Source organism: Sabethes cyaneus, chromosome 2, assembly GCF_943734655.1.
Source record: "Sabethes cyaneus chromosome 2, idSabCyanKW18_F2, whole genome shotgun sequence".
Lineage (NCBI taxonomy): Eukaryota > Metazoa > Arthropoda > Insecta > Diptera > Culicidae > Sabethes > Sabethes cyaneus.
In genome coordinates this window covers 99229139-99248231 of record NC_071354.1, presented here as the reverse complement: position 1 = coordinate 99248231, position 19093 = coordinate 99229139, and the positions used below count along the sequence as shown (strand labels likewise).

Here is a 19093-nt window from a genome sequence, read left to right as displayed (position 1 = left end):
TGTGGGAAAAGAAAGTGCTTCTGATCACCATCGCTGGTGATCATGCATCGCTGGCCGTTGTCGTTCGTATCGGTGTGCAGGCTATGGGACCCGATCACCGGTCTATACATTGCTTCCCTGCCGACCTGGGCGTTCATATCGCCGATGACGATCTTGATGTCCTGTCGTGTGCAGCTGTCGTACGTTGCCTGCAGCTGCACATAGAACGCTTCCTTCTCGTCGTCGGGTCTACCTTCGTATGAACAATGCTCGTTTATGATGGTGTAGTTGAAGAAACGGCCTTTTATCCTCAGCACACACATCCTCTCGTTGATCGCTTTCCAGTCCATTACGTGATCCTGCATTTTTCCCAATACTACGAAGCCCGTTCCCAGCTCGTCGATCGCTCCACCGCTCTGGAAAAATTTGGCTTTACCGCCACGGATCCTCCACACCTTCTCGCCTTTGCGACAGATCTCTTGCAGTGCCGCGATAAAAATGTGAGCCAAAATATTTCGGGGGATGGGCCAAGGCCGCCAGGCCCCCCTGGCTACGTGGCTGCTCCCACCATTATTATTACGGCAGATAAAATAAAGCTAATAGTATTTAAATATTCACCGTGATTATATAACATTTCGCCGAATTTTCGCGGAAAACCAATTCTCAGTTGACCATAATGCGTAATATAGTGTTAGCGGAATACCATTTCGCGAAAACCCTTTCAGCGAAAAGTACTATTTCGCGGGTGCGATCCTCACTTACCCGCCGTCGCTCGTTCGGACCCAACTGAAGGAAAGTAATAGAGGGCAGTAGACCTAGGAAAACAAATAAACCTAGACAGAGGTGTTTTCTCTGGGGACTGCCCCCCCTCGTAGTGGTCAGCGCTTCCGCCGGCAGTACTCGCGACCTGCGGCCATCTCGCCCTGAATCATCTAGTGTATATAAGCAGTTTTTAGTGATCTTGATATTGACTAATGTTTATGGAAGAATTTTTCTCGAGTTCAATTAGTTTTTGAGTTTTGCAAAAATATCCGCTTTATTTGTGTGAGTACAACCCCTTCCAGAGAAGGGAAAACCCCACCTCATCCAAAATTTGGTTCAATTTGCTTGATTGGTTCTCGAGATATGTAAAATTTGGGTTTTATTTGTATGGTGGCTCTGTGTAGTATAGTAAAATATTTATAAACTCTATTATCCGTTGATCTAGTAAACATAGATTCTTGGATATGCTATTTAATATACATACTGGGAAGTACAAACTTTACAACTGGGCGGCACAGACGTATTTTCATTAGCAGCACTAGCTAGTACAATAAGAACCTTCCCTGGCCCTAAAAACCGCATACAAATTTTCACTCCAATCGGTTTAGTAGTTTCCTAGTCTATAAGGCACATGCAGAACAGACAAAATTCATTTTTCTGTATACCCAACAAACATTTTTGTTTAATAGTATACCTTATTAAAACCATTGTATAGCTAATACCGAGTAGCAAACGCCTGATAAGTTGTTATATAACAAAAATATTTGTTGGGTACAATATTTTCTTTTTCTTTATATTTTCCGCAACATATTTTTAAGAAAATTTGCATCTGTTACTTGCTTCCGAAATATCGAACATAACCGGATTGCAGCTCTTTACAAAAACTAGGAATGAGCCAACACCATCCAGCAATCACAACATTTAGCCTCTATTGTGCGAACGGTATTGTTGCCGGGTCCAAGATCCACGTCATAGATCTTCTTGATTCGTCGTAAATACAATACAATGATCACGGTTTGCTCACCAACAGATGTTTTATATCGGAATCCACAGGCCAGTGAAACTTTTTATTTTATTAGGCCAGTGAAAAAAAAAAGAATCAATCCAAAGTTTTAATCGCCGTCATCATAACTCCATACCGTACGAACTACAGGAAGCACCATTTGTGCTTTAGGTAAAGAAATAGAAAAATCATCTTTTATTATCTTCAAATACACCATAATAACTCTTTTTAGGACCAGCAATGAACTCGATTAGGACTGTTTCAAATGGTTGAGGCTAATATGTTGTTTTCCAGGTACAGTGTTTTACTGGATATTTCAGCAAAAAAAACAGAAGTAAATACGTTTCGACAGAGGAAAGCGGCAATATAGTAGACCGACAGGAATCAAAAGTTAGTACATATTTTTCCTGACCGGTAGAGTGGCAGGTGCGGAACAAGCGTAGCATCCAGATGATCAGACAAACCAGTTCGAACATCCTGCCACACGTACAAACAAAAAGCAGGTTCTGGAACTGCCAACGATGGCTGATTCGTGTCGGGAATTGAGGATTACACTTTCGGTACCTTCAGTCGAATAATTCAAAATGACATCCTATGTAACACCAGCTAGACCAGTGATGGCCAAACTGCGGCTCTTGAATTTGGCCTTTGCGGCCCGCGAACTGGTTTGATAGATGGCGGACGGACACTATAGGTTGAATTTATTAATGTCAGAAGTCATTTAGGGCCGCGGATCTATTGGGGAGATCTGATTTAGCCCGCAATATGCTTGTACCGTGGCCACCACTGAGCTAGACCATCGTCAAACTATTTCCGTCAGCAGACACTGGAGCACAATAGACTTCTAAAACCGATCAGAGTCACAATTAGCAACTCCGAGACTTTGAAATATTTCAATCGTAAAATCTACTTCTACCAGCAGTTATGACGTCCTACTTGATCGGAAGATTTCGGCCGGTCTTTAAACTACCCCGAAACTACGGCATATCCAACGAACGAACGAAGTGAGTATTTAATTTTTGTCGTATTTCAATGTTTATTCAATTTTGTTCATTTCAGTCGTCTGTTATTCAAGTTGCTGACACACTACGAACGGACATAACCAAAACATCGCTCACAGTCGATGGTATTTATTATGTGGTTAATCCAGGATTTGTTGAGCAAAAAGTCTTCATCTCAAAAACTAGAATGGAACGTAAAACGCTTCCGATGCTGGTTCCAAAAATTTAGCGTACCGATTTGACCACAATGATATTTCAGCTGGGAATTAACGATTTCCTGCAGTTTGATTTTATGGATGCTCCGCTAGTTGAATTACTGTTGCCTGCTTCAGACCTATTGCACTCTTTATCTGCATTAGACAACGAAAGACAGCCGGCATGATTAGATTGCCGTATGACAGACTTTCCCTTAGAACCGAACATATATAAAATGCTAATTATGTCGGTTGTACCAACCTGTTCTGATGAAATTGATCAGAAACCAATTGTTAAATTACTTGACGGAGATAGCTTTGCTTGCCGTTTATAACAGTTGAAATAACAATATTTTCAATGCATGGTGCACGGTGGAGAATCTTATCCTGTAGTTAATTGGCATCATGGATAGGCTTAAGTTAGACGTGTTGTCTGCAGTCAAGAATACGGCATATGTCCAGAAAACTATTTCCAGGATTATCGATTTTCCCATCCGTACAGGATTCTGCTGCATAATGCCCCCGGGAGATGTTTCCAATTTATTCGAAGTCCCAATAACCGATGATCGTCATTGGATGTGCCATCATGATAAGGATTTTTAGAGTAGTAGCTACACGGGCTCGACAACTTTGAGGTAAATATTGGTATGTGTTAGTTTAGCACACGTCTAAAACCGCTTCTCATCCCAAATAGGATAACGTGAAGTCTATGCCACATTCGATTAATGTTCAGGCAGTTCAAACTAATAGGTAGCCAGTGGTTTCACTTCAGTATATTCCAGCTAAATATGCCAGATCTGACCGGCTCTGCTGCAGGCTGAACATCGCAAATTGTGGTTTTAGCCGCGGATGAATCTATACTCGGAATGCAGGTAACCACAGTCAGCAAACCTACACTGCAGAGCCACACCAAAAACGTACGTAAAATTCCTGTTAAAATTATAGTAATCTACGATATATATGTATAGACATAACCGATTGTTTGTTATTTGGATTGTGAAATAATGAGAAATCCGTCTAATTTATTTATATATTACCGTTCACATTATGCTTACTTCGAAAGAATCATATGAATCTTTTGCAATAATTGAATGTGGTGCATCTGCAAGTATACTTGAAAGTTTCTCTGCAAGTATACCTGCAGGTGCACCACATTCATTTATTGCAAAAGATTCGTTTGATTCATTCGGAGTAAGTATAACGTGAATGATCATAAAAACTATAAAATTTATAGTTGAGATGACTACGTTCATGGTTATTTCAACAATAGTTAATAACGTCATTTTTACCACGAAATTGTCACGACAACCAACTCGTCCCGTTCATTGCGTGTTTAAGATGACTATTTTCTTGTCAGCAATATCATACAAAACCTGGTCATGATAACAAAACCATTGTCATGATGACAATTGTATAGTTTTAAATTATAGTTGTCCCAACCATACATGGTCATTTTTACCATAAAATTGTCACTGCAACCAGCTAGTTCCGTTTATTTTTTTGTCCAAGATGACTATTTTCTTGTCAGTAAAACTATACAAAAAGTGGTTAAGATAACTAAAGCATTGTAATGATGACAATTTTATGGTATACAGATTATAGTTATGCCTACTATGCGTGGTCAACCGTACCATGCGTCCATTGTTCAAGCTTATAGTCGAAATAACCATGAAAATGTTGTCTAGACCAGTTTTCCCAGTCGGTTGAAAACCACCATACTTTTCTGGTCAAGCTTACCCCTAAAATGGTAGAATTTACCATGAAATTTTTCTGTGTGTAGTAACTCCGCCAGGGCGAACTCGACGCTCCTCCAATGAATGTCAAAAGATTGTGCCCACTTGTGCTCAATATCCGCCATTTTTGCTCGTGGAAAGCTGGATAGAACCAAACCTAATTCTAATAAAAATGCTCCTAATAATGCCCTGAAAGTGGCCCTCTTCAACAACTCCTCCTGCCTCAGGAACAGAGATGCCCACTGTTACGGCAGGCGTTACGACCAATACGCTAGCGTCGTATGTTACCGAAGGGCACGCTGGTAAAATGAGAACTGGGACCGGGATCAGCACACAGGCATAATGACAAGATCATTTGCATTCAGTCCGTTAATAGATTGTCATCTCTGGATAAGTGCTAATTAATTTTCTTATAATTTTCAACATTATTAAAATAGTGTAACGAATTTCGTGAGTAGCTTAGGGTATTTGAATCTATTATTACTGATTTTGTTATTCGGACCAGGTTCCAACATTATTAATACGCGGCTGCACGGCGTAGGCAGACCTAGCAAGTGAGGTTAGGAGCACCATAGGACAAAGAAAGTCACTAAAATTGTAAGCCCTTTTGGATAACACGTGTTCCGCATTAAAACTAATATATAAATTTACAGCTTTAAAGCTCGTTATGGAATAAACCATTTAGCTGACAGAACGGTGATTTCCTATTTGCCGGTGGCAACACCCACCGTGCGGGATCGCTCGACCAGTTTAAAAGCGACTTTCGACTTCTGAGAATTGGCGACCAGCGGCCCAAGGCCGAGTTGAACGAAGAAGACTGCTTGAAATAGCACAAGCGACGTCGGCGCGATGACAACAACCTGTAACAATCAGAAGGTAATTAATTGGAATCGAAAAAAGCTGTTCATTGAAGAAATTTCTCTCTTCTGCGGAACATACACGAACACTTATATTGACTCCTATAGTTTAATTTCACTAACCTGCCCATCCTTCATGAAGCCAATCGATCAATTTCCTCCGCAGAACCAATCCGTTCCCATCGTGACAAAGGAGATGAACTTGTCGCAGGACCTTTTCGATTCCATGCCTCATTGACGGCGCCGCAGATCCGGACGGAGTTCCTTTAAGGAAGATATAAACCGAGTCAAGAGCAGCTTGTTACTGGACCTAACCTCTATCTCCGTTGTGTGGCTCCACCATCCGATAGGAAAAAATAGTCACACGATAATTTTCAGTGCGAAATTCCAACTAAAATAGCGATAATAAGTTACAAATTCAATGCAGCTGTCTTTTTATGTAAAGGATACTTACCTAGCTATTCAAATAAAGAACAAGTAAATTAGAAGTAAACTGGCCTTGTTCAAAAATCAATCAAACTTAGCTGTCAAAACATCATTCTGTACAGAGTAAACCGATCATCATCTGATTTAATCGTTCCCCGACGGTAACAGATTAAATATACCAATGCGTCCGGTGACGGACCCAACGCGATCCGACGAAGTCGGTTGATTTCTTCGGCATCCTATTTCGTCGATAGATGCGTAAAACAGCATCTGTCAAAATTTTCTATTGGGCAGCGAGTAGCCTTACGAAAATTATTGCCCTTGCAGTTGAAAACCGTAATAATCGACGTGCGACATTCGGTTTTATTCTTGTTCTGTGTGTCCCAACTACGTCGCAGGTGGTGCGCTGTATTGAGCTTGCTGACGTTTATCGTTCGCACACATCGACGCGCGATTTGTTGTTGCTGTTGTTAGATTTTACATTGATTTTACACGTTTGTTTTTGTTTTCCCCCAGTTATACCCCAGTAAAAAAACATACGTTTGAGTGATAAACGATAAGTTTTTGTAGCCTTTTGCACTGGGCTTAGCAAGCTCTATAGTGCATCAATGTGCGAACACAGCGCACCACGTGCGACGTAGTTGCGACACGCAGATCAAGAATAAAGCCAAATGTCGCACGTCGATTATTACGGTTTTCAACTGCAACAACAATAAATTTCGGTCGTCTGCTCTTGAGTGACTATAGAGCTTGCTAAGCCCAGTGCAAAAGGCTACAAAAACTTATCGTTTATCACTCAAACGTATGTTTTTACCGGGGTATAACTGGGGGAAAATAAAAACAAACGTGTAAAATCAATGTAAAATCTTGCTGACGTTTATCGTACGCACACATCAATGCGCGATTTGTTGTTGCTGTTGTTAGTTTTTACATTGATTTAACACGTTTGTTTTTGTTTTCCCCCAGTTATACCCCGGTAAAAAACATACGTTTGAATGAAAAACGATAAGTTTTTGTAGCTTTTTGCAATGGGCTTAGCAAGCTCTATGCAAAAGGCTACAAAAACTTATCGTTTATCACTCAAACGTATGTTTTTTTACCGGGGGAATCACTGGGGGAAAACAAAAACAAACGTGTAAAATCTAACAACAGCAACAACAAATCGCGCGTCGATGTGTGCGTACGATAAACGTCAGCAAGCTCAATTGAAGATAGAATTAACAAAAGGGCGAATGTCGCAAGCGTAAACAAACCGAGTGAGGGTTGATTTTCCTATGCTGGTCCAGCAAAAAATAACTCACCCGTTTTGTTTACATTTGCGACCTTCGCCCTTTTGTTAATTCTATCTAGAATTTGTTTACAGCCTGAATTCGTTAATTGGGCCACGATTGCACTCCAGTTGATTCGCTAATTGGGCCGACTGACAGTTGTTAGAAATTTCTAAACTCGAAAATTCCATACAATTTTGACATTCAAGTTGTCACATAGCCCAATTAGCGAACACCCAATTAACGAACCGCCCAATTAACGAACCACCAATTAACGAAACTTTGCTGTATTAGTTTTTACACCCCATCGACATCCCTATAACGAGCTGCAGTAAACGTCAGCGACATGTCCTGGGCTCAAAATTTGTCAGCGGGCCCAAATCAGACTGCTGGCAGTTGAGTGAAACGCAGAGCTGACATGCTCTCTCAGTTTCGCACACACGAGATGTTGGCAGCGAAAACATGGTTGCCTGCCGATGGGGTGATTTTTTACGTAGTGTTGGGTATTTTTGTGGTAGAGTGTATACGTAGTCCTACACGCAGAAAAAAAATTGTAAATGCAAAAAAATTCTGTTTAAATTCAACAAAAAATATTGTAGACTGAAGGCTAACCCAGATATTTTTTTTATTCTAACTGCTTGACTTTTTAGTTCAACAATAAGGTTTGTTATTTCGAATAATTGCTAGTTTCTATCAAAGAAATAACTGTAGAATCAAAAATAAGTACTTTTGGGTTTATAAACGATCTAGTAGAAGCAAAAGGAGTATGAATTCAGTTTAAAGAATATTTTTTTGATTCAAAAATATGACACAAGTTGAACTCAACAACAGGGAATTGTTGTTTCAAACTATCATCATTTTTCTGCGTGTATACCATTATTATCAGCCCGGTGTCACCAATACACTCTCACATATGATTTGACAGTACCCCCATACTGATGGGCCCCTCGTTGCTGGGCCCCAAACAACAATGACCGCTCCATATATTGTGCATTGCAAGAAATCTTTTCATTCTCGGAAAGTTCATAGCAAGCTGTCAAAATAATTCTGTATTGAGCGAAGCTGACGAATTTTCGTTAATTGAATATCGATATTTTTCACATATCGATACGTATACTCAGCTGAGAGCATAATCAGCAAAATTGCTCGCATCACGTGACGATCTGCATTTTACATTTATTTTTAACACTCCGTATAACGTGTTAACATTTACAAAGCTGTTATATGCATGCCGAAATTAACTATTTCGAAAAAAAACTATATCGAGATTTCGTCCACGAATATCGATACCAGTTATATCGATACATTATCGCCCAATGCTGACCTCGCCAAATATTGAAGGATGTGCTTTTGTCCAGAGCTGCCATACAAATAGATTAATTTCTAATGTTTAGATATTTGCAACCCCTTTCCGTACTTCTTAAATTGTGTTACTATTTACACATATTTTTATACTTATGATATTCAATGGATTTATATAATACATATTTTTGAATGTAAAAGGTTAAAAGACGTTTTTTTTATGTATTTTTAGTTGCTAAAGCATCAGTAACAATTGCACATATAAACCAAAAAATATTTGGCCACCTTCCCTTGTTCTCTTTGCGGTGATTGACGATGCGGGTTACCGCCGCAACAGGATGAAAATTTATGTATCCCGCATTTTGCACCTTACTGGACACCGCAGTCTAAAAGTGCGACTGGCACAAAAAGTGCGACAATGCGAATGTTGTGAGTGAGAAAGAGAAAGAGTGACAACTGCAATGTTGCTGTTTTGTTTTGTCATAAACATTGGCATTACAGAAAATAATCTGGATTAATCCAGGTACAGCTGCAAAGCACAATAAATAACCGCAATATTTTCTATGAAATGATTTCCCGCCCAGTGTTTTGACGTTTTAGATTGCAGTCATAGAAAAATGGCGTCGTGCCGGGGGGTCGATTATTATATTTAAATATTTATGGATTTGGTTTTCTGCGTTTTCTGGGTTTACTGGTTTAATCACCGGGTTCACAATTCGCGTTGACGAACGTAAGCTGCTGCCACCTCCAAAAGTTTACTGTAGGAGTGAAGCGGAATAGGAATTTCTTAAAGAGCGCAAGAGACCGAAACATTTTGGCAGATTTTCACCCACACGTACATACGGGCATTTCTATGAGTGTGCAAGAGATCGTTTAATGCCGTCAACGCGAATATGAAGTAATTTGCGATTTCGTCACCAACGAGAATGACATTTGCTGAGGATCGCTTATGTAGGAGTGAGAGGGGAGCAAAAAGTGGAGGAGAGGATCCGGGAGTTTGGAATTTGATGTTGTTGATATTACTCCTACTGCAAACAGCCTCAGCGAGCAATGTGATATATACAGATGTCGGTTAAGTAGTGTTAGTGCAATGAAGAAATTTCATCATGGTGTGGATGGAATCGTAAATCGACCAATCATGATGAAGCGTGACGTCAATCTCCAAAAACAAACCCCATTGTCCGACGCGGTTTGTTTTTGTAGTTTGACGTCGTTTTCTGATTTTTCGCTACTAATACCATCAAATGTCCTCATCTGCCACACCTTTTTAAACCTCATTGCTCAGCGAGGGTCTCAGCTAATGTCAAAAAATCTTTATATGTGTGCGTGGTGCAATACTTCATTCACCATCAGTACCAAAAGTTATAAGTTAGATGATAAGTGTTGTAAACAAAAACAATTATTTTCAACCGATTAACCCGATAGTTTCAAATGCGGAAAATTCCAGTAGTGTTACAACATGGTCGAGGCTTTGTTTATGATGTAGACGGTGAGTAAAACATTAGACGGTGAGCTAAACAGAAATAATTTTATAAATACATAACTATCAAATTTTAGATTACAGTGAACTTCGTTCCACACATCGTATTACTGGTAGTTTGATTGGAGTTCCCGTCTCAAAATCAAGAAATGTAAATTTGTCTGCTCTCCCTGCTGTACTTTCTCAGTATGAATTAAATTTGGGTCTTGAAAAAAACTTGATCGTTTTGCTCAACAAAGCTACGTCGCTTCTACTCAGCCCCAAATCGGAAGATGAGACTAGTTTTCGTAACCTTACCAAAAAGCAAACCTCTGAACAACGGGCACCCTACATTGAGAAAAGATTGTTGGAATTTGAGAAAATATTACCTCAAATCATTGAAGGAAAACGAAAAAAGCTTATGAAAAATGGAGCCAAAGAAAAAGGTACATATACGTTGTTATTATTCTTTTCTATCACTTATATATAGAAATCAATAAATACATACAGATATTAGAGTGGATCCTATAACCGTAATATCCGAGGAAAGGCAAAAATTAGAAACAGGAGCATTTACACCATTAGTTCAAATACCCATGGAGCATCCAATTCCAACTGGTAAGATTAACTATCACCGGCATAACATTCGTTTATCTTTCTCGTTCCCTTTATCTAGAATTCTCTATTGTCCATTTGACCGCTGAAGACCGAATCAAGTACAAGGTGTTTAAAGATATTTGGGAAAAGCAAAAAATGTACGTTTCTGGTGGTGATACTTTTGGATGTGATTTTCTGCTTTATCCAGGAGACCCGCTCTATTACCATGCATCACATGTGGTACATGTCCTCAAAGATTCCAAGCTTAGATTGGATTTTAAATATCTTACCCGATGTTGCCGTTTATCAGTAGTAGTTAATAAAATTTGTATCGTAGCGTACGAAAATTCTTTAGGCACAATATGTTATCAGACGATGGAATGGGAGGGCAATGCCATTTCCATTATGTAAATATTTTTATTTTTTTGATAGTACTTACTAAAGTAGATAACTTAATTTTATATGTATAAAGTTTCTGCGTCTTTAAATAGATAAAATAATAAATTTATATGACGTAAAGAAAATATTGAATACCTATCTAATATAGAATAGAAAAAACCCATGAAATCTGAATTATGTTGGATGTAAGTCGAGCATATACATAAAACCAACGAGCAACTTGAACGATGGCGAGCACTTTAGCTTTTTGAATATTTATGCTTAGCTTTTTTCTAACATAAGCGATTTCTGTTTGTTGAAACATTTTTTCTTACTATTGTTACTTTGATCTCATCTACTAAGTGGTATGGTTTCCACGTTTAACATTCAATGTTGTACTAAGTAGCGAATATTTCCCATTAGTTTTTTTCACGATGATGTTGAGAGCATAACATTATTTATAAATCTATAAAATTTTAATTTCTATTGGTAGATGGTATAAAAAATTTGTGCTCAAAAGGAATGAATATTCATTTTTTGACAAATTTTACAATTACTACTATTATTTCGGCCACCTTGAAAGCAAACACAAACTACATTAGGTTTTACTAATATTCTATTTAATCACTACAAAGTTAAAAAAAAACAAAAGTCAATTCGCCTGTTGTGATTCTTTTTGTTTTTCTTTACCCAGCAAAACTGCATTTTTGAACAGCTTGCAATACAGTTCGATTGCCGAAGGACTGTCGTCATTCGCAGGGACAGGGTATGTTATCAGATTAGCGTTACAGTTTGTATCCACGATACCTATTGTTGGGATAGCCATTTTAGCCGCATCCTTAACTGCACTGTGCATTTCAAGAATATTGTTTTGTGTATTCAAAAACACGCATAAATCTGGAAGTCTAGTTACAGCACCAAATTGCACTTTTGAATTGGTTAATATACCTCCACGCCAGAACCTGGTATGTGAATACTCCCCGCATTCCATTGCCATTTTTTCCACTATATGGCCATTTTGAGCACTGCGGTTGAGAAACAGTATGATTCCACCGCGGTAAGCTATATGGGCTGTGACATTAAGTGCTAGTCTCAAGTATTCAGCTGTCTTATCAAGATCAATGATGCAGTGGCCTAGTCTACTACCGTACAAGTAACCTTTCATACTATTATGGAGAGTGCCTTCTTTATGTCCCAAATGAACCTTTGCTCTAAAAAGATCCTCTATAGTAAACAGATGGTGAATGCCAAAGTAATCAGGATGCTGAATAATTTCACTATCTGAAAATATAGGCTTTTTGATTAATATACTAATTAAATATCAGTACCATGAAACCTTTATCCGGAACTGCAACGGATTGTACCGACGTCGCCTGTGTTGAAAGGCAGCGTTTGCCAGCTGAAATTGCATTAATCAAGGTTATGATGTCATATTTCTCCTCATTTAAATATTTACCGAAACTATTTAGATATTGTAATGATCTAAGCAACATTTTGGCTAAAAACCTGCTTTCCAGCTTCAAGACGGCACAAAAGAGTATTCCCTTGATGGCAATTACACTTTATTCACATGTCACTAAGAACAGAGAATGTATAAGCGAATTTTCTATAATATTTAAATGTTTACTTATATTCTTACTTCCTTGTGCTTTTGCTTTGCTTAAAGCCCAAATGTAATTTTTTTTTTGATGTTTTGTCTTTGACCTCTTTTGACAGACGGGGCTGAGAGCTGAGACCTAGAGTGACTATATACAGAGTGGCGACAATGTCACAATTGGAATGATATTTAATTATCTGTCAGTGTCATTCCAATCGAGCAGACGACCTATCCAACGCGTATGCAGCTTTTTACGCGCTATAACGGCGGACGCTATAAATTGTGTTCGTAATATGCGAACAATCTTTTTGACAACTCTGCATACATCAAATCTGGCACTCTTCTCTTGCAACACTACCGTGCTCTTTCTTTCGTTTACGCCAAAGAAGGAAAGCAAAAATTTAGATAGAATTAACAAATGTAAACAAAACGAGTGAGAGTTATTTTTTGCTGGTCCAGCATAGGAAAATCTAGAGTGACTATATCCAGCTTTTTACGCGCTATAATGGCAGACGGTATCCAGCTTTTTACGCGCTATAATGGCGGACGCTATAAATTGTGTTCGTAATATGTGATCAATCTTTTTGACAACTCTGCATCCATCAAAACTGGGCACTCTTCTCCTGTACGGCAGTGTTGCTCTTTCTTTCGTTTACGCAAAAGAAGGAAGGCAATAGTTTTGTTTACATTTCGCACAGTTTTGCTTTCCTTCTTTGACGTAAACGAAAGAAAGAGAACGGTACCCAATAGAAAATTTTGACAGATGCTGTTTTACGCATCTATCGACGAAATAGGATGCCGAAGAAATCAACCTATTAATCAACCGACTTCGTCGGATCGCGTTGGGTGGTTGTCTCCGTCACCCGACGCATTGGTATATTTAATCTGTTACCGTCGGGTAACGATTAAATCAGATGATGATCGGTTTACTCTGTACAGAATGATGTTTTGACAGCTAAGTCTGAGTGATTTTTGAACAAGGCCAGTTTACTTCTAATTTACTTGTTCTTTATTTGAATAGCTAGGTAAGTATCCTTTACATAAAAAGACAGCTGCATTGAATTTGTAACTTATTATCGCTATGTTAGTTGGAATTTCGCACTGAAAATTATCGTGCGACTATTTTTTCCTATCGGATTGTGGAGCCACACAACGGAGATAGAGGTTAGGTCCAGTAACAAGCTGCTCTTGACTCGGTTTATATCTTCCTTAAAGGAACTCCGTCCGGATCTGCGTCGCCGTCAATGAGGCATGGAATCGAAAAGGTCCTGCGACAAGTTCATCTCCTTTGTCACGATGGGAACGGATTGGTTCTGCGGAGGAAATTGATCGATTGGCTTCATGAAGGATGAGCAGGTTAGTGAAATTAAACTATAGGAGTCAATATAAGTGTTCGTGTATGTTCCGCAGAAGAGAGAAATTTCTTCAATGAACAGCTTTTTTCGATTCCAATTAATTACCTTCTGATCGTAACAGGTTGTCATCGCGCCGACGTCGCTCGTGCTATTTCAAGCAGTCTTCTTCGTTCAACTCGGTCTTGGGCCGCTGGTCGCCAATTCTCAGAAGTCTAAAGTCACTTTTAAACTGGTCGAGCGATACCGCACGGTGGGCATCTCTGTTCCTGAGGCAGGAGGAGTTGTTGAAGAGGGCCACTTTCAGGGCATTATTAGGAGCATTTTTATTAGAATTAGGTTTGGTTCTATAGACTTCAATATAATGCTCGAATTGATCCACCTATTTTGTCTGTATTGATAAATTTTATGTCCCGAATAATCGACCTATTTTGTATGGTTCCGTAGGTTACAAAATTTTCTCCATCGATTAATCCACCTATTTCGTATGATTTACGTATTTCGTCATCTGATTCCTCCACCGATTTGATCGGCTTTGGTAGGCAAGTTAACTACATACACCAATTAATCCACCTATTTCGTCGGTATATTGACAAATTTTATCGCCCGATTAATCAACCTATTTCGTTTGGTTCCATCAGACACCTTTATTTCATCACCCGACTAAACAACCAATTTAGTCGGTTTTTGTCGATCGATTAAACATACCGACGAATCGGTAGATCGCCCTGTTAAACTCCCATAAGCGTCGTTGCAACAATCGGCCGATTCGTCGGGTCCAAAATCGGGCGATTCAGCCGACGCGAACCTACTAAATCGGGGGAAAAGTAGGGGGGATTTTTTATCGGGTAGTGTTGCAAGAGAAGAGTGCCAGATTTGATGTATGCAGAGTTGTCAAAAAGATTGTTCGCATCTTACGAACACAATTTATAGCGGCCACCATTATAGCGCGTAAAAAGCTGGATACTGGTGGCCGCTATAAATTGTGTTCGTAATATGCAAACAATCTTTTTGACAACTCTGCATACATCAAATCTGGCACACTTCTCTTGCAACACTACCGTGCTCTTTCTTTCGTTTACGTCAAAGTAGGAAAGCAAAACTGTGCGAAATGTAAACAAAACTTTTGCTTTCCTTCTTTTGCGTAAACGAAAGAAAGAGCAAGAGGTGCACTGCCGTACAGGAGAAAAATGCCCAGTTTTGATGTATGCAGAGTTGTCAAAAAGATTGTTCACATATCCAGCTTTTTACGCGCTATAAATTGTATTCGTAATATGCGAACAATCTTTTTGACAACTCTGCATCCATCGAAACTGGGCACTCTTCTCCTGTACGGCAGTATTGCTCTTTCTTTCGTTTACGCAAAAGAAGGAGAGCAATACTTGTGTTTACATTTCGCACAGTTTTGCTTTCCTTCTTTGGCGTAAACGAAAGAAAGAGCACGGTAGTGTTGCAAGAGAAGAGTGCCAGATTTGATGTATGCAGAGTTGTCAAAAAGATTGTTCGCATATTACGAACACAATTTATAGCGGCCACCATTATAGCACGTAAAAAGCTGGATTACGAACACAATTTATAGCGTCCGCCATTATAGCGCGTAAAAAGCTGGATAGTAATCACAAGATATTGATTAGTGGTAATCAGAGGTAATCAGTAAAGTAATCAAAAGTAAGTTTTTTCAAAGGTGCGTAGTAATCATTGCTGTTAGAAACCCCTTGCCCCTGCCTGATCCAATCTAGATAGAATTAACAAAAGGCGAATGTCGCAAATATAAACAAAACGGGTGACAGTTACTTTTTGCTGGACCAGCATATGAAAATCAACCCTCACTCGGTTTGTTTACGCTTGAGACATTCGCCCTTTTGTTAATTCTATCTAGAATTGTGCTCGTAATATGTGATCAATCTTTTTGACAACTCTGCATACATCAAAACTGGGCACTCTTCTCCTGTACGGCAGTGTTGCTCTTTCTTTCGTTTACGCAGAAGTAGAAGGGCAATAGTTTTGTTTACATTTCGCATAGTTTTGCTTTCCTTCTTTGACGTAAACGAAAGAAAGAGCACGGTAGTGTTGCAAGAGAAGAGTGCTAGATTTGATGTATGCAGAGTTGTCAAAAAGATTGATTGCATATTACGAACACAATTTATAGCGGCCACCATTATAGCGCGTAAAAAGCTGGATACAGAGTGGCGACAATGTCTAAATTGGAATGATAATTATCTGTCAGTGTCATTCCAATCGAGCAGACGACCTATCCAACGGATATGCAGGAAAGAGAAGCTGGTATCCAGCTTTTTACGCGCTATAATGGCGGACGCTATAAATTGTGTTCGTAATATGCGAACAATCTTTTTGACAACTCTGCACTATTGACAACAATTTATCGCCATTATAGCGCGTAAAAAGCTGGATAGTCACTCTAGTATATGATAGCGAATTCATAAATTAACCTGGGTTCATGCTAACTGGAACCCGAATTTTATGAACGATACGGGCAGTTTGACAGATCGACCAGTAAACCATAATGCTAGACAGTTTTAACCTGCGCTTCAAATAAAATGCTGTCCAAGGGGTCGGACACTCAGCACATAGTGCCCCGGCACTGCAGAAATATCAAACGGCACACCTCTAAAGCCTTATAAAAATAACATTTATAGGGCTTTACACACCTCCGGTTCAATTTTACATATGAAATGGGAGCACTGCCAGTTGTCAAAATCATCTCGCACGGTTGCCAGGTCTATCAGATTTTAACAAATTTAACAAATCAACGGCAACGGAGATTTATCCGACTAGCATTGCGACACTTGCCCTGGGAACATCCGGATATCTTACCTGCTTACGTAGATAGGTGCCGTTTACTCGACTTGGACACCCTTGAACACCGACGCAAGATGCAACAAGCAATATTCGTAGCAAAAACTATCAATGGCGAAATCGACTCTCCAAACTTGCTTTCCATGATTAATTTTCGCGCATCACAACGACCGTTGCGATCAACTGGACTAGTTCAAACGCAGTTTCATCGGACGGCGTTCGGATATAGCGAACCGATAACTGAATGTATCAGGACCTTTTCTAATGTAGAGGAACTTTTTGACTTTGGTTTACCGTCACACTTGTTTGCACAGAGATTGCGTAGAGCTTATTTAGAATAAGATTTTCTTCATGTAGACAATTTTAAGGTCAGATGAATTATATATAATAAATAAATAAATAAATAAATAAACAAATCTTGCAGTTCGGCACTTTCGGTACAGCACCGGCACAGTTCGGTTCGTTTCAAGTCGCCTAACATAAAAACGGCTGTGCCGAGTGTCCGACCCCTTGATGCTGTCAGTTTAACCGAAATGCAATCTCGGTTAATTTATGAACGCTTTGACAGCACTTCGATTAAAACTGAGTGCTAATCGACCTGAGCCAGGTTAATTTATGAATTCGCTATTAGTAACGAAAAATCAGGAAACGACGTCAAATTACAAAAACAAACCGCGCCGAACATTGGGGTTTGTTTTCAAAGTTTGACGTCACCACGGGGCGAATCACTTCAAATTTATTATTGTGCTTTGCAGCTGTACCTGGATTAATCCAGATTATTTTCTCTGATGCCAATGTATTAGACAAAACAAAACAGCAACATTGCAGTTGTCACTCTTTCTCTTTCTCACTCACAGCATTCGCATTGTCGCACTTTTTGTGCCAGTCGCACTTTTAGACTGCGGTGTCCAGTAAGGTGCAAAATGCGGGATAAATATATTGCAAATTACATCAAAAACGCGAAATGCAAAAATCTTGCAAACAGTTTACAAGCAAAATGCTAGCAGCGAGCTGTCAAATATTTATGTCAACTTATTGCAAGTGTCAATCCCAATAAATTGACATGAATAATTGACGGCTCACTGCTGGAATTTTGCTTGCAAAATGTTTGCAAGTTTCTTGCATTTCGCGTTTTTGATGCAATTTGCAATAATAAATATTGTGCTTCCCGAGAAAATCTTTCGTTTTTCAGCTTTATATAGTTGTGCGCAAAGGCAAATCATGTATTATTGACAGTGTAAGCACGAGTAAGTTTTCTATGTTTATACTCTTATTCTTTGCTTAGATAACATTCGTTTTGTTCTATTACATACAGACTTACAAACAACACAGTCACAATGTTTTACGTTAACCGAAAATGATAAAATTTAAATGCTGATTGCGTTTGTAAAAAAATTGTGCATGTTTGAACGGGCAAACACAAATCAAGCTACCCTAGCATTCAGGTGATGAGCGAGAGAGAAATATTGTTGCTTTTCTCATCACCCTTGCGTTGACAGTTTCTTACGAAATTTCGTGTGAGTGTAAAAGAGATACTTTGACTGCGAGCAACCAGAACAGAGCTGCGCGCAACTGTTAGGCGCACAACTAAACCTACGAAAGAAAAATTTTAGATAATAATCGCAATATATTTATGCATATTTCCACGCTTTTACCCGGGGTAAATATATTTACCGGTATTGATGAATATTTTACGAAAGTTTCCACCCACGGGGCGAATCACTTCAAATATATTTATGTATATCAACCCGGTAACAATGTGACAGCTCCCATACTAATCAAACGTACCTAAAACTGCTGGTTCATGGTTCACGACAGATGTTTGAAAGCGGCGTAAATATCGAAGAAAGAGTTTATTATCATTTGTTTTGGCAAATCCCTTGTGCATATAAGATCTGAATTGGTTTATTATTTCAATAGAGTATTTTACGAACTGACAATATTATGTCAAGTACCAAAACGTTTCCGTGGTAATGACAATAGCAGCATAACTGGTTCTTCTATCATAATGACATGCTCTATTTGGTTCTGTCATATAACAGTGTGTTTTTTGTACAACTGCAACGATCTCTATTGCTTGGATTTACTCTTGAATTTTGCTTAACTTGTTCTGTTAACGACAAAATCGATCCAGCAATCATGAAAGAGCATTTCATTTTGAATTGCGCAGCGGATAACTTTTAATGAAACACGCAATATTCAAATACTTTAGAGCAGACAACTCGTACACAAGAATGACAATCTTGTAATAAATACCGCTTTTTATCTTGTAAACAAATCAATCAAACAACCCACCAAGAATTCAAACAGTTTTACCGAAAACATGAAATAATGCTGAAATAATCAATACGCACTTTTCAAATCGTTG

The 19093-nt window shown here is 38.9% G+C and overlaps 2 protein-coding genes and 1 long non-coding RNA gene across 3 annotated transcripts; 2 read left to right on the top strand and 1 right to left on the bottom strand.

Moving 5' to 3' along the window:
* Nucleotides 1–9899: 9899 nt before the first annotated feature.
* Nucleotides 9900–11002, top strand: LOC128737674 (tRNA-splicing endonuclease subunit Sen34). Its single transcript, XM_053832365.1, has 4 exons — nt 9900–10014; nt 10083–10430; nt 10495–10602; nt 10661–11002. The coding sequence occupies exons 1-4, from the start codon at nt 9957–9959 to the stop codon at nt 10990–10992; spliced, it is 846 nt and encodes a 281-aa protein (XP_053688340.1). The 5' UTR covers nt 9900–9956; the 3' UTR covers nt 10993–11002.
* A 538-nt stretch (nt 11003–11540) lies between these two features.
* LOC128737313 (28S ribosomal protein S2, mitochondrial) lies at nt 11541–12670 on the bottom strand. The gene is made up of 4 exons (XM_053831929.1): nt 12599–12670; nt 12416–12535; nt 12296–12358; nt 11541–12240 (listed from the first exon to the last, which is right to left on the bottom strand). The coding sequence occupies exons 2-4, from the start codon at nt 12450–12452 to the stop codon at nt 11612–11614; spliced, it is 729 nt and encodes a 242-aa protein (XP_053687904.1). The 5' UTR covers nt 12453–12535; nt 12599–12670; the 3' UTR covers nt 11541–11611.
* A 721-nt stretch (nt 12671–13391) lies between these two features.
* LOC128738077 (uncharacterized) lies at nt 13392–14221 on the top strand. Its single transcript, XR_008412070.1, has 3 exons — nt 13392–13581; nt 13645–13912; nt 14033–14221. It is a non-coding gene; the product is annotated as an uncharacterized LOC128738077 (long non-coding RNA).
* The last annotated feature ends 4872 nt before the right edge of the window (nt 14222–19093 follow it).

What these genes read in the sequence shown, in the direction of transcription:
- LOC128737674 (XM_053832365.1), top strand. Translation starts at nt 9,957, where the DNA reads ATGCGGAAAATTCCAGTAGTGTTACAACATGGTCGAGGCTTTGTTTAT. An exon ending in AAATGGAGCCAAAGAAAAAG is followed by an intron (nt 10,431 to 10,494) that starts GTACATATACGT and finishes AAATACATACAG; the next exon opens with ATATTAGAGTGGATCCTATA. An exon ending in GGAGCATCCAATTCCAACTG is followed by an intron (nt 10,603 to 10,660) that starts GTAAGATTAACT and finishes CCCTTTATCTAG; the next exon opens with AATTCTCTATTGTCCATTTG.
- LOC128737313 (XM_053831929.1), bottom strand. Translation starts at nt 12,452, where the DNA reads ATGTTGCTTAGATCATTACAATATCTAAATAGTTTCG. An exon ending in ACAATATCTAAATAGTTTCG is followed by an intron (nt 12,359 to 12,415) that starts GTAAATATTTAA and finishes ATGCAATTTCAG; the next exon opens with CTGGCAAACGCTGCCTTTCA. An exon ending in CGTTGCAGTTCCGGATAAAG is followed by an intron (nt 12,241 to 12,295) that starts GTTTCATGGTAC and finishes CTATATTTTCAG; the next exon opens with ATAGTGAAATTATTCAGCAT.